General features: G+C 39.7%; 1 protein-coding gene across 2 annotated transcripts in view; it reads left to right on the top strand.

Annotated features, from left to right (window-relative positions):
• The window catches only part of URI1 (URI1 prefoldin like chaperone), an 89,943-nt gene that overhangs the window by 58,397 nt on the left and 19,111 nt on the right, over positions 1–12,435 (top strand). For both annotated transcript variants that reach the window (XM_075536873.1, XM_075536872.1), the window contains exons 7-10: positions 204–372; positions 3,984–4,314; positions 6,628–6,770; positions 7,481–7,733. In XM_075536873.1, the coding sequence (XP_075392988.1) occupies positions 204–372; positions 3,984–4,314; positions 6,628–6,770; positions 7,481–7,733 (896 nt within the window). The remainder of the gene's footprint in view (positions 1–203; positions 373–3,983; positions 4,315–6,627; positions 6,771–7,480; positions 7,734–12,435) is intronic.

Here is a 12,435-nt window from a genome sequence, read left to right as displayed (position 1 = left end):
GCCCACGGACCTCACTGGGGGGGGGGGGGTGACGGGGAGGAGCAAGTTTCTAAGAGATAGCCATCATTAGAGGTCCCGGTTTGGATTAAACATTATACCTCCTCTACGCTAAACCCCCCTCCTTAAAAAAAAAATATATCACTGTCCAGGTTTGTGCCTTTCTTTAAAGTTGATAATACCAAACATGCCATTCTTCCTCACAGTAAAACACCGAATTGCTCATAAACCTCACTCTAAGCCAAAGAGTTCAGATATATTTGAAGCAAATTTTTCAAATGATGTGAAATCCAAGGATATGCTTGCTGATCAGGAACTCTGGGCTCGGCTTGAAGAATTAGAGAGACAAGAAGAATTGCTGGGTGAACGTGATCGGTAGGTCATGGCAAATGATTTTTCAAAGAGAATTGCTTTTATAGGACTTATATTTTCTCATTTTTCTTCCTCATTAATAATGAAAGGTTATGAAGGATAATACCAAAAAACAGCATATTATTTTAAAATATAGATATATTAAATATCAACTGTAATATAATGTATTAACAAATGAAAACATATTGACATTAAGATAGGATTTATTTTGGCCACCCAAGTTAATTCCCCGTTTTCTGTGGTGCACATAGCTATACCATGTTCATGTCCATAAATGCTTAAACCATTCAAAATCCACATTTAGAGAATTACAATATTTCAATTAGTTACTTGATTTTTTTTTTTAGAGTTTGAGATTTTTAAAAAAAGCCATTTTATTAGCATATGATCCAGACATCATACAGTTTAATAGTTCAGTCACCTCAAGAAGTGTTTTGCAGTTGGTACCACACTTTGGTTTTAAAACCTTTCCTTCTGTCTTGTACTCCTTGTTCTTAGCTCCCATTGACCCCCCAACATCCCTTCTTTACAGGAACTTTTAGTTATGTCTCTAGATTTACCCATCCTGGGTTTTCTATAATGAAAACAGAAAAATATGTAACAGAGCCAAGAGGGCTATCAACCAGAACGTAATACTAGAGATTAGGCCCAGTTTGAAAGAAAACTTTCTTTGAAAGAAAACAAAATATAAAAAACCAGAGCAATTTAAAATTGAGTCAAAAGGAGATCAAAATGTTAAGATTTCAAGCATTCAAATCAGATTTTTCATTTTAATCTATAATTATCTCTCTACTACTCTGATAACTAGGCTGGTAGCCACCACTCGGTTATGGGCAGAGGGAAGTCACTGGAGACTCACTCTAGGTGGAGCCCCTGCAGATGCAGTTTGGGCTCCCACTGCCATCCATAGCTTTCTGCAAGTCTGATATCATCCCCTTTTTCAGATTTGGATGATATTATTTACAATCCCTGCGTCACACAGGCTGGTGTGCTTCTTCCATGTGGGCTTAGTTGCTATCTCATTTGGATGGCTGTTTGTTGGGAAACAAACCCTTAAGACCTCAGATACTATTCTTTCTTATAGCAGGGTCCTATCCAATTTCATCACCACACTAAGCTGTAGCCCCCCTGTCTTCTGTGTTTCTTTTAGGGGAGTATCAACCAGGGCCATGTCATCAGAACCGCTTTTTAGACAGGAACTGTGATTAAGTGTGAGCCCCAAATCTATTCCTATATGTACATTTTAGTTCTGCCTCTGGTTCACCTTTGAGACATCTTTGTTATTTTATATTAGAGAACATTATTACTCCTCTCCCGGGAGCATAAGGCCCTTCTGTTCATAGTGTCATTGATTTAGCTCATGGTAATGTGTTTAAAACACACTTGAGAAAACTGGCTCAAAAAATGCATGGATTATGGACATGTACTGAAAAGCCTTACATGACTGGATACTGTTTACACAAACAATGGGAGTAGGTAGACAGGCAAAATTTAACAATATTCACTGACAATGTCAGACCTGGGTCTGCCAGAATAATACATATATTAATAAAGCAAATTGGTCGTTGAAGTAGTAAGTAAGTGGTAGTCTGCCTGTCATCTGTTTAATACTTTCGGTATAGCTGTCATCTGCTTCCGTATGTACCATGTATTTTCAGCCTTAAGTCTGCGGGCTACAGGTGTTTTTGAGGTAGAGCTCAGTTCATCTAGTGGGGTTTCCAAATCACATCCCTCTGGTTTGGCCTTTGGAGTATATTCTGCACCTTGAAAACCAGGGTCCCAGTATTCTGTGGCATATGGCCTGCATCCCCAGGGTCAGCCACATTTTAGATAATAAAACAATCCAAGTTAAAAGTCACGGCAATTGAGTTGATTCTGACTCATAGCAACCCTATAGGACAGGGTAGAATTGCTCCTGTTTGCTTTTCTGAGACCGTAAATCTCCCTAACAAAAAATAGGACACATTACCTAATTATAACTATGGGTGTCTTATCTGAGGGGCCTCCCTGCCCAAACCCGATTCTTTTCCAAAGCTATGCATTTAAATTTGTTTTTACAAAACAACCTTATCACCTTCAAAGTACTCTCCATTACACTTAATAAATTTGCCAAATCTGTGATTCCATTCTTGGAAGCACTCCTCAAACTCATCTGTTTGGATTGCTGGCAGTGCCTCCTTTATTTTTTTCTTCACTTCTTCCACATCATCAAATTGCCCTTTCATGTCACACAGAGCGAGGTCAGGTGAGTAAGGTGCGTGGGGCAAGAGAGACATGCTGTTTTTTCCCAAAAATTGATGCACTGAGAGGGCTTGCTGAGCAGGTAGACGCCCCCTCTGCCACAAATCAACCTTCTTTGTCGCACACTGTTAGCACACAGTCTGACCTGGTGGTATGAACTCCAAATGCACTCTCCCCCTCACATCACTAAAACAAATGAGCATCGTCTTGATCTTTGATTTCACTTGACGAGCTTCTGGTGGGCCAGGTGATGATGGTGTCTTCCACTGGCTTCACTGATGTTTGCTTTGGGGGTCATAAGAATAGCATCATGTCTCATCATCAGTAATGAACTTGGGGGTGAAAGTCTGGGTCGCTTTGGAGCTGTTCTTTCAAAGCGTGGCATGTTTCCACTTGATGCTTTTTTCTGGTCACTCAGAACCCGAGGCACACATTTTGCAGCTACCCTTCTCATTCCTAATTCTTTGCATTAAATTCGCTGAACTGAGCTCCAAGATAGTCCAGATAACGTGTTCATCTCTTCAGTGGTCCATTATCAGTCTTCGAGCATAAGTGCATGGATTTTGTAGACCTTGCGTCCGTTCAGGAAGTTGACAGACATCCAGAATGAGGTTTGTCGCCAGTCAACATTTCACCTTTTTGAATCCCCTCGTACACTTGAGTTTTTCCCATAGCACTGTTCTTGGAAGCTGTGTTCAACATCACAACAAATTTGTGGCATTTTCCCAAGAAGGAAACAAAATTTCACAGCTGTGCTGTTCTCTTAAATCAGCCATCACAATAAAAGAGGTTTAAGCAAAACTGCTTTAATGAAAAATTTCATTGTGACAAGAGAGAACCTTCTCAGGCAACGCCACTGGGTGTACTAACTCAGAGCGAGGTGCTAGAAGTTCACATAGTGGGGGAAAAACATACTATAAAAGCTCTTCCCAGCTTTCTGTTTTGTTTTTGATAGCCCCTCAAATACTATGTTTTTTAGTATTAATTAAATATTTCATACCCCTCTCAAATATTGCTCCATTTTTGTCTTCTTTGTCATTCAGAAGATTGACGTGAATCAGAGCCAACTCAATGTACAGCCGCCAACAACACTAAAATCCTTAACCGGATTTTCTGTTAAAATTTTTAGAATTTGTAATCTGCTCAGGTGGTTCACGAGGAGCTTTACCAAACTGTTTGAAACATACATTAGCACCCATTTAGAACTGGTGACATGCTAACTGATATCTGTTACTACAGAAACTTCTATATCATTTTTAAATGGTATATTAAATAAAATGGTATATACCCATGTGTCATGATTAGTTTCTGTGAAATTAGCCAAAGCACAAAACCACAAAAGATCTTGTCAATTTTCTTTTCTTCCCTCGTAGACCCAGTACTGTGATTTCAAATGGGGAAGATACAACATCTTCTGAAGAGGAAAAAGAGGATCCAACCACAAATCTGGATGTAGAACATCAAGTCACAGAGTCCCTTATGTCCGGCAATTGTCATAATGACTCAGAACTTCTCAATGGTCAAGTGAATAGTCAAATGGATTACTTTGTGAATGGTTCGGATTCTTACCACAGCAATGATGAGGATGATGATGAGGATGCTGATGGAGGAGATGATGACAGTGAAAATGAACATGATGCTTTAGGGGTTGGAGATAATTCTGTACCAACTATATATTTTTCTCATACTATTGAACCTAAGAGGGTTTGTATATTTTAACTTTATTTAATTACTTTGCATAGGACTTGAACATGATAAATGATTTATGGTAGTCTTTTAAAGAACATTGCTAGCAGTGATTGTTATTATAGATGGCACCAAACAGCAAAACCACTTCTTATTTTGACCAATGTATCTTTAAAAAACTTAAAAAAATCCCAAACCACCCCAAGCTCACTGCCATGGAGTCACTTCTGACTTATAGTGACCCTATAGACTAGGGTTTCCCGAACTACAGCTCTTTGGAGGAGCAGAGAACCTCGTTTTTTCCCAGTATGTGTAAAAGGGGTGGGGTGGGAGAGTCTAGTTAGCTAACTAATTTTGGCTCATTCTTTGCTGAAGCCACAAAAGAATTGAGGTGTTTGGGCTCTGGCAGGGATCAGATTTGGGTGGCAACAACTGTTTCTGTTAGGTGCCATTAAGTTGGTGCTATGGGCACAGCAGAAGGAAACCTTTCCCTGTCCTGTGCCAGCCTCACAGTCGTTCTTATGCTTGAGCTCAGGGTGGCAGCCATTGTGTCAGTCCATCTCCTTAAGGGCCTTCCTCTGTTTTGCTGCCCCTCCACTTTACCAAGTAGGGGCTCTTCTCTCCTGACAGCATGTCTAACGTACGTACGACAAAATCTAGCCATCCTTGCCTCTAAGGCGTACTCTGGCCGTACTTCTTCCAAGACAGATTTATTTATCCATTTAACAGGCCATGGTTCTTTCAATATTCTCTAGCACCTCAATTCAAATGCATTGGTTCCACTTTGATCTTCCTTATTCAATGTCTCACTTTCACATGCATGAGACTTGAAAATATAATGGCTTTGGTCAGGTGCACGCAGTCCTCAAAATAACATCCTTGCAACAACTGTAGCTCCTTTTGTCTGTTATCCAGAGAGTATCCTTAATCCTAAAGTTAATCTTGTTACTTTGATGAGTTTAAGAAGTTGAAAGTGACTACATTAATTTTTTAATTATACTAGGTGGTTGTTTTTTACCTGGGCATAAAATTGAAGCAATGTGAACAAAGAGGAAAAAAATTGGAAGTAAAATTTACTTATTCTGACCAATTAAATATAGATAACTGAGGATGATTATAGCTTGAGAGTTTTGGCATTGTAGATTTTAGGACTGACGAGAGATTTTCATACGTGTGGTTTTCAAGCTTTGCTTTAGTGTCACAAGCCTTTGGTTTACTCCAGACTCACTGTAGAATCCCAGCATGTACAGTACAGCAGATTGCCTTTGGTTAAAGGCAGGGGGGCAGGGGGCTGCTGTAAGCCCATTCCCTCTGCCCTCCTCTCCCCCATAGACTTCTCCAAGGGGCCACGGGGGAACTATCTTTTTAATTCTTCCTTCCCAGGGCAACTTGGGGCTCAGAAGCCCATAGATCTGGATAGTACCAGGAATCTTTTGTCTGGGTTTAGTGTTTCTCCTGCAGGATATTGCCTAGATCAGACTCCAGGGTCTCTGAACTCTATTTAATGAAACATATTTAAGACATGTTTGCGACTTCGTCCTTGCTCTAATAAGAAGTTATGAAGTGAAATAATCTTACACTTAAAAATAATACTCTATTTCACACTAAAATACAGCATCATCTGAATTCTTTGGGGGAAAAGTGATTGAGATAATTACGTAGGAAAAGTTTGTGATCCTTTTCCCAGGCTTTTGATTTCTTCTTACTTTCAATTAGATAAACAGGAAGAGGAAATCACATTTGCAGGCATGTATGAGCAAGAGCAGTTGAAAGTGTGGTATAGCTACCGGAAGAAGAGCTTTAATCCTGAACAGGCGTGGTTTTTTTTTTTTTTTTTTAGTCCTCTAATTCTGAAAACTAGAAATCTTTAAAATTTTTCAAATGGTTGAATATCTGATGTTGCTTTATGACAAATTTTATATTCTCACTGAGAATTCTTTTGATTACATTGATCTCCCCCCCCCTTTTTTTCCTTTTGAAATCCATGATTGAAGCCAATAACTTAGAGTAATGAGGTAAGGTTAACGCTTAAAACAAATCTCACTACTGGTTGTGATGAGTTTTCCTTTCTGCAAAATAATAAAGACACTGAAGACTAATATTTGGGACTAAAGAAGAGTCAATTTTGAGCTGGGAAGCATGGTATATCCATGACCTTTTTTCCAAATATGAGGACTTCTCCCCTTATCTGATAATGCATGTCATTTCAGTGGCAAATTTTTAAACTGCCTCTCCTACTGTTATTTATTTAATTATAGAATCTATTGGTTTTAGTTTTGGCCTTGATATGATTTTTAAAAGAGTTCCTAATTTTTGCCATGAACTGTTTAGGTTCGAATAAATACTGGAAAAAATACCACATTAAAATTCAGTGAAAAGAAGGAAGAAGCCAAACGTAAACGGAAGAACAGTTCTGGCAGCGGTCACTCTGCCCATGAGCTGCCACCTATCCGGACACCTGCTGACATTTACAGGTGAGTGCCTGCCCCAGTCTCTGCATCTGCACCTTATGGGAAGGCAGGGTGCACCCAGGCTTTCTTTGTGAATTGAGCTGTTCTGATGGGGCTAGCTCAGTGTTCAAGTGCAGGCTTCCCAGGAGCTGTTGAGTCACCACAACTTGCTAGTCCAAAGCAGGTGGAAAGTTCTAATGTCTTTCTTACATTTTTACCCATTTTGCTAATACTTTTAAACATTCTTGCTTGAGCTTGTCAGGAAATCTTGTGTCTTAACTATGGAAGCGGTTGTTGGTGTTCTTGCGGTCTGGGACACCACTTTCCTGCCACAGCTCTTACGTGCTGAAGTGGTTTTATTTTTTTACAGAGCAGACTAATCATTTCAGCTTTTTGTTGTTGTCGTTGGGTGGAAGCTACCTCTTGTTTCGTGACTCATGTTTGTGAAATAGGCAAAATTTCTTAATGTCTTACTGTGTGCTCAGTCTGTACGAGAGTGTTGGCAATTCAACTGTCATTCAGAGCATTCTACATGAAGTCTTGTGCTTTACTAAGTAAAACAAATCCTGTCTTTCAGGATAATAGTTTTTTTCTGTGGCTGGAAAATTATGAATGTGAAAATGTTAAAGGTTTAAATGAACAGTTCAGATTACTTTCTAGAAAATATATAAGCTATTATAAATTTATCCTCACTTTTCTAATGCGGGTTCTTTATTGTTGTTTTATTATTATAGAGTCTTTGTTGATATTGTGAATGGCGAATACTTTCCTCGTAAATCAATTCTGAAGTCTCGAAGCAGAGAGAACAGTGTGTGTAGTGATACCAGCGAAAGCAGCGCTGCGGAATTTGAGGAGAGAAGGGGACTGCTGAGGGGCCTCAGTTATGAAGAAGCCACTTGCAGTGACAGTAATGAGAATACTTTGGAAGAGGAACATCAAGAAGAAAACTGTCAGCAGAAACTTTTGCCCGTACCAGGAGTACCTGAGGTTAGTTTGCATATATTTTAATGTGCTATTTCAAACCATGTCCCTGGCTGCTGTTATTTTGTGAGATAAAAGGGTAGTGGTGGTAGCATATAATTCATTTTCTCTTATTTTGAGTAGTTTTATTCTTGGAGTTGAATAGATTTTTTTTTTTAAAGATTCTCACCCCTCCCCACTTTAAATTGGCATTGTTTCATCTCCCACATCGATTCTACAAACTTTTTTTTTAAAACAGCTCTATTGTGTTAGTCTAGGTTGACTAGAAACAAATCCAGCAACACTCATCTATGGATAAGAAAGAGCTTTACATCAAGAAGTAATTATATATCAAGAAAGTTTCCCAGTCCAATTCCAGTCCATAAGTCCGATACTGGTCAATCCGTCCCTCTTTAGACTCCCACATCCATATGCAGTGATGCAGAAGGGCGGTGGATGCAGTCATGTGGATGCATGGAAACATGGCAAGGCTTTGGCAGCTATCAGGATGGCAGCAAGCAGGAAGATGAGGGGACGGGGAAGGCCATCCTCCTCAGGAGAGAGCATTAGGCTGTGACCCGATTGACAAGTTGGATTCCATCGCTACAAGTGTGTACATAAAATTATCAAGTGGACATAAAATTATCTTCTTCAAGTGGACATAAAATTATCTCTCACAGCATATACTTCACATTTCATAAGAATCGATCATATTACGTAGAGTTGTACAATCAATACCACAAATTATTGTGGTCCCTAAATAATTTTACACGATGAAATTATAACTGCGTAATGGAGAAAGAAAAAGATGGGGTTTTGTACTTACATAAGAGTTACAGTCTCAGAAACCCACAAGGGGCAGTTTTGCCCTGTCCAGTAGGGTCTCTTTGTATTGGCATTGACTCGAAGGCCATGCGTTAGGGGTATTTTTGGTTGTTATTGGTTTTTTTTGGATGGAATTGCTTAACACGTAGCTTCGTCAGTTTTTCTGTATTTAATCTCAAATCACCTAATTCTAGACTTGAATTAATATAATTGTGAAAAAATTAGTAGTCACTAACTGAACATCCCTGTTGTGTAGTAGGTTCCATGTTGGACTGCTAAGCTCAAGGTTAGCACTTTGAACCTACCAGTTGTTTTGAAGATGATGAAACTTTCAGCTGATGTAAAGATTTGCAGCCTTGGCAACCCACACTGACAGTTTTACTCCATTTTGTAACATCGCTATGAGTTGGAATTGACTCAGTGGCAGTGAGTTTTGAGCAAGTACCATATAGGTATTGTGATCTTCAAATAGTTCAAAAAACTTTTCCTGAAAGTATTACCAGTGTTCTATTTCTGTGAAATGGGAATTTTAAAATATCTTTTAAAATTAATTAGTTAAAATTTTCTATCGGGGGTTCTTACAGCTCTTATAACATTTTATACATCAGTTACATCTATCATATTTGTAGTTTTGTTGTAAGTATCATTTTCTGAACATTTACTTTCTATTTGAGCCCTTGGTATCAGCTCCTCTTTTTCCCCTCCCATCCTCCTGACCCTTGATAAATTATAAATTGTTGATATTTTCATATTTTACACCAACCTCTGTCTCCCTTCACCCACATTTCTGTTCATTCCCCTGGTGGTGGCAGGGGACGTGGGGACATGATTATACCTTGATCATTGTGATCGGTCCCCTTGCCTCCCCTCTTTCCCTTACTTTCCTTCTACCCTCCTGGTATTGCTCCTGCCATTTCTGTCCCCGAGGGGGTTATTCTGACCTGAATTCTGTGTGTAGTGAACTCTTACCTATACCAGTGTATATGCTCCAGTCTAGCCAGAACTGAAAGGCAGGGCTGGGGTCATGATGGGGGGTATGTGGAAACCTCAAAGACCCAGAGGAATTATGAGTGTTTCATCGGTGCTATACTGTGCCCTGGTTGATTCATCCCTTCCTTGTGACCCTTCTGTGAGTGGATGGCCTGTTGTCTACAGATGGGCTTTGGGTCTCTGCTCGAACCCCCCTCGTTCTCAACAATATGTTTTTTTGTTTTTGGTCCTCTGGTGCCTGTTACTTGATTCTGTCGACACTTCATGATCGCACAGGCTGGAGTGCTTCTTCCATGTGGGCTTGTTGCTTCTCTGCTTGTTTACCTTCAAGTCTTTAAGACCCCAGACAGTATAGCTTTTGATAGCCGGGTACCGTCAGCTTTCCTCACCACATTTGTTTATGCACCCATTTTGTCTGAAGCGACTTGTTGGGAGAGTGAGCATCACAGAATGCCAGGTTATTAGAACAAAGTGTTCTTGCCCTGAGGGAAGGCTTGAACAGAGGCTGAAAGTCCATCTACTTCCTCAGTGTATTGCCATATAAACATATGTACATAGGCCAATACCTCTATTTTTATGAGTTAATATATTTCACACCTATGTTTATACCTCTCTCCATAGCTTTGCTTCCTAATCTTTCCTGTTTCCCTTGACCTTCCTCCTGCCCCACCATCACACTCGCCCTTTTCTCTGCCTCATAGTTATTCCTCTCAGCTAGATTGCTGTTGCTCCAACACCACTGCGATCTCTGCATCCTCCTCATTGTTGCTTTTAATTCCCTAGTTGTTCCTCTGTCTATGGCCTTGTTTGCTCACCACTGTTTTTTCCGCCTCCTAATCTCCTCAAGTCCCTCCAGAACTGGTGGTCCCATTGCTTTCTCCTCCGGCTTGCTTCCCATGTCTATCATATACAGGTAGGCAAAACAACAATTACAGAGACAAAACAAAAAGGAAATAAAAGATTGAATGAAAAGAAGAAACAAATAAGAAAAGGGAAAAGAAAAACCCCAAACATACATCATGTTAGGTCTGCCCGCTGACCTTCATGACTATCAAAATATCTTAATTGGCATATGTTTTATATTTTGGCTAGAAAATCATTTAGCAGCCTATTTTCTTTTTTTTTTGCTTGTTTTTTTTCTTTTCTTTTTTTACATTTTATTAGGGACTCACACAACTCCTATCACAATCCATACATATACATACATCAATTGTATAAAGCACATCCATACATTCCCTGCCCCAATCATTCTCAAAGCATTCGCTCTCCACTGAAGCCCTTTGCATCAGGTCCTCTCTTTTTTTTCCCCCCTCCTTCCCCGCTCCCCCCTCCCAATGTACCCTTGGTAATTTATACATTGTTATTTTGTCATATCTTGCCCTATCCGGAGTCTCCCTCCCCCTCCTTCTCTGCCTTCCCTCTCCCAGTGAGGAGGTCACACGTGGACCCCTGTAATCAGTTCCCCCTTTCCAACCCACTTGCCCTCCACTCTCCCAGCATCGCCCCTCATACCCCTAGTCCTGAAGGTATCATACACCCTGGATTCCCTGTGCCTCCAGCCCCCATATGCACCAGTTTACAACCTTTGCCCTATCCAGTCCTGCAAGGTAGAATTCGGATCATGGTAGTTGGGGGGAGGAGGAAGCATCCAGGACCCGGGGGAAAGCTGTGTTCTTCATCGGTACTACCTCGCACCCTCATTGACCCATCTCCTCTCCTGAACCCCTCTTTGAGGGGATCTCCATTGGCCGACACTTGGGCCTTGGGTCTCCACTCTAGCAGCCTATTTTCAATAAATTGCCATTAACCAGCTTATTAGTCATTTTATTTTTGTTCAAGTAGCGGATTTATGCTTTTTTATTTATATTATTATTTATTATTAAATATCTTGCTTAAATTAAGAAAATATTATGAGAGGACTTCAACAAGTTCATGGATATTTTCCATGGTTTTTAAATTTCATTTTCCTTGAGCCTTTTGAAGCTCTCTTGTTTGTATACCAGGTAATTTATCTAAAGTCCTTCTCTGTTTTGACCTGTGCCAGGAAAACTTAACTTGGTTATGTAAGCATTTTACAGTCTGATGAAAGGTCTGAAGTTTCTCCTCAGAAAAATGAGCTCACATGCATACTCACCCACCAACATGCTGCACATCATTTCATTTGTAAGTAAGGGTTGCGGGTAGCAGGAGATGGGGCCCAAAGTAAGCTTCTGGCTCTAAAATAATAAGTTATTTTATTTTTTATAAATCATTTTATTATCATGCAACTCTTATCACAATCCATGCATCCATCCATCCATGGTGTCAAGCACATTTGTACATTTGTTGTCATCATTCTCAAAACATTTTCTTTCTACTTGAGCCCTTGTATCAGCTCCTCATTTTTCCCTCTCTCCTTCCCCCACTTACCCTCCCTTATGAACCCTTGATAATTTTAAAATTATTGTTATTTTTTCATGTCTTACACTGATCAATGTCTCCCATCACCCACTTTTCTGTTGTCCATCCCCCTGGGAGGGGGTTATAGGTAGATCATTGTGATTGGTTCCCACAGTTGTATGTTACGACTTCTATTATACCCAAACTTTAAAACAACAACAAAAAAACTAGCATTTTAGTGAGTATTTAAAGCGTTCAATTTAAAGCATAGTAGGACTGGGAATTCATCCCTGCATTATACTGATGAACTGTTTGTATGGACAGTCAAATATATATGAGAAAATTCTATTACTTATACTAAGTGATTCATTCCTGAGTACTTGGGGAAGGGGGATCATGAGCATTTTAAGTATTTTAACTTATTTAATAACCTTTTACATGTCTAGGGAATGGGTGCAGACTTTTTCCATTTTTTAGTATTTTAAAGTTTGTTGTTTATAAGGACTTAATTGAGCTGGGACTAGAATTTTGTCAC

Source organism: Tenrec ecaudatus, chromosome 18 (assembly GCF_050624435.1).
Source record: "Tenrec ecaudatus isolate mTenEca1 chromosome 18, mTenEca1.hap1, whole genome shotgun sequence".
Classification (NCBI taxonomy): Eukaryota; Metazoa; Chordata; class Mammalia; order Afrosoricida; family Tenrecidae; genus Tenrec; species Tenrec ecaudatus.
Note: the sequence above shows the minus strand (reverse complement) of the source record. Positions and strands in the feature narration are given on the sequence as shown.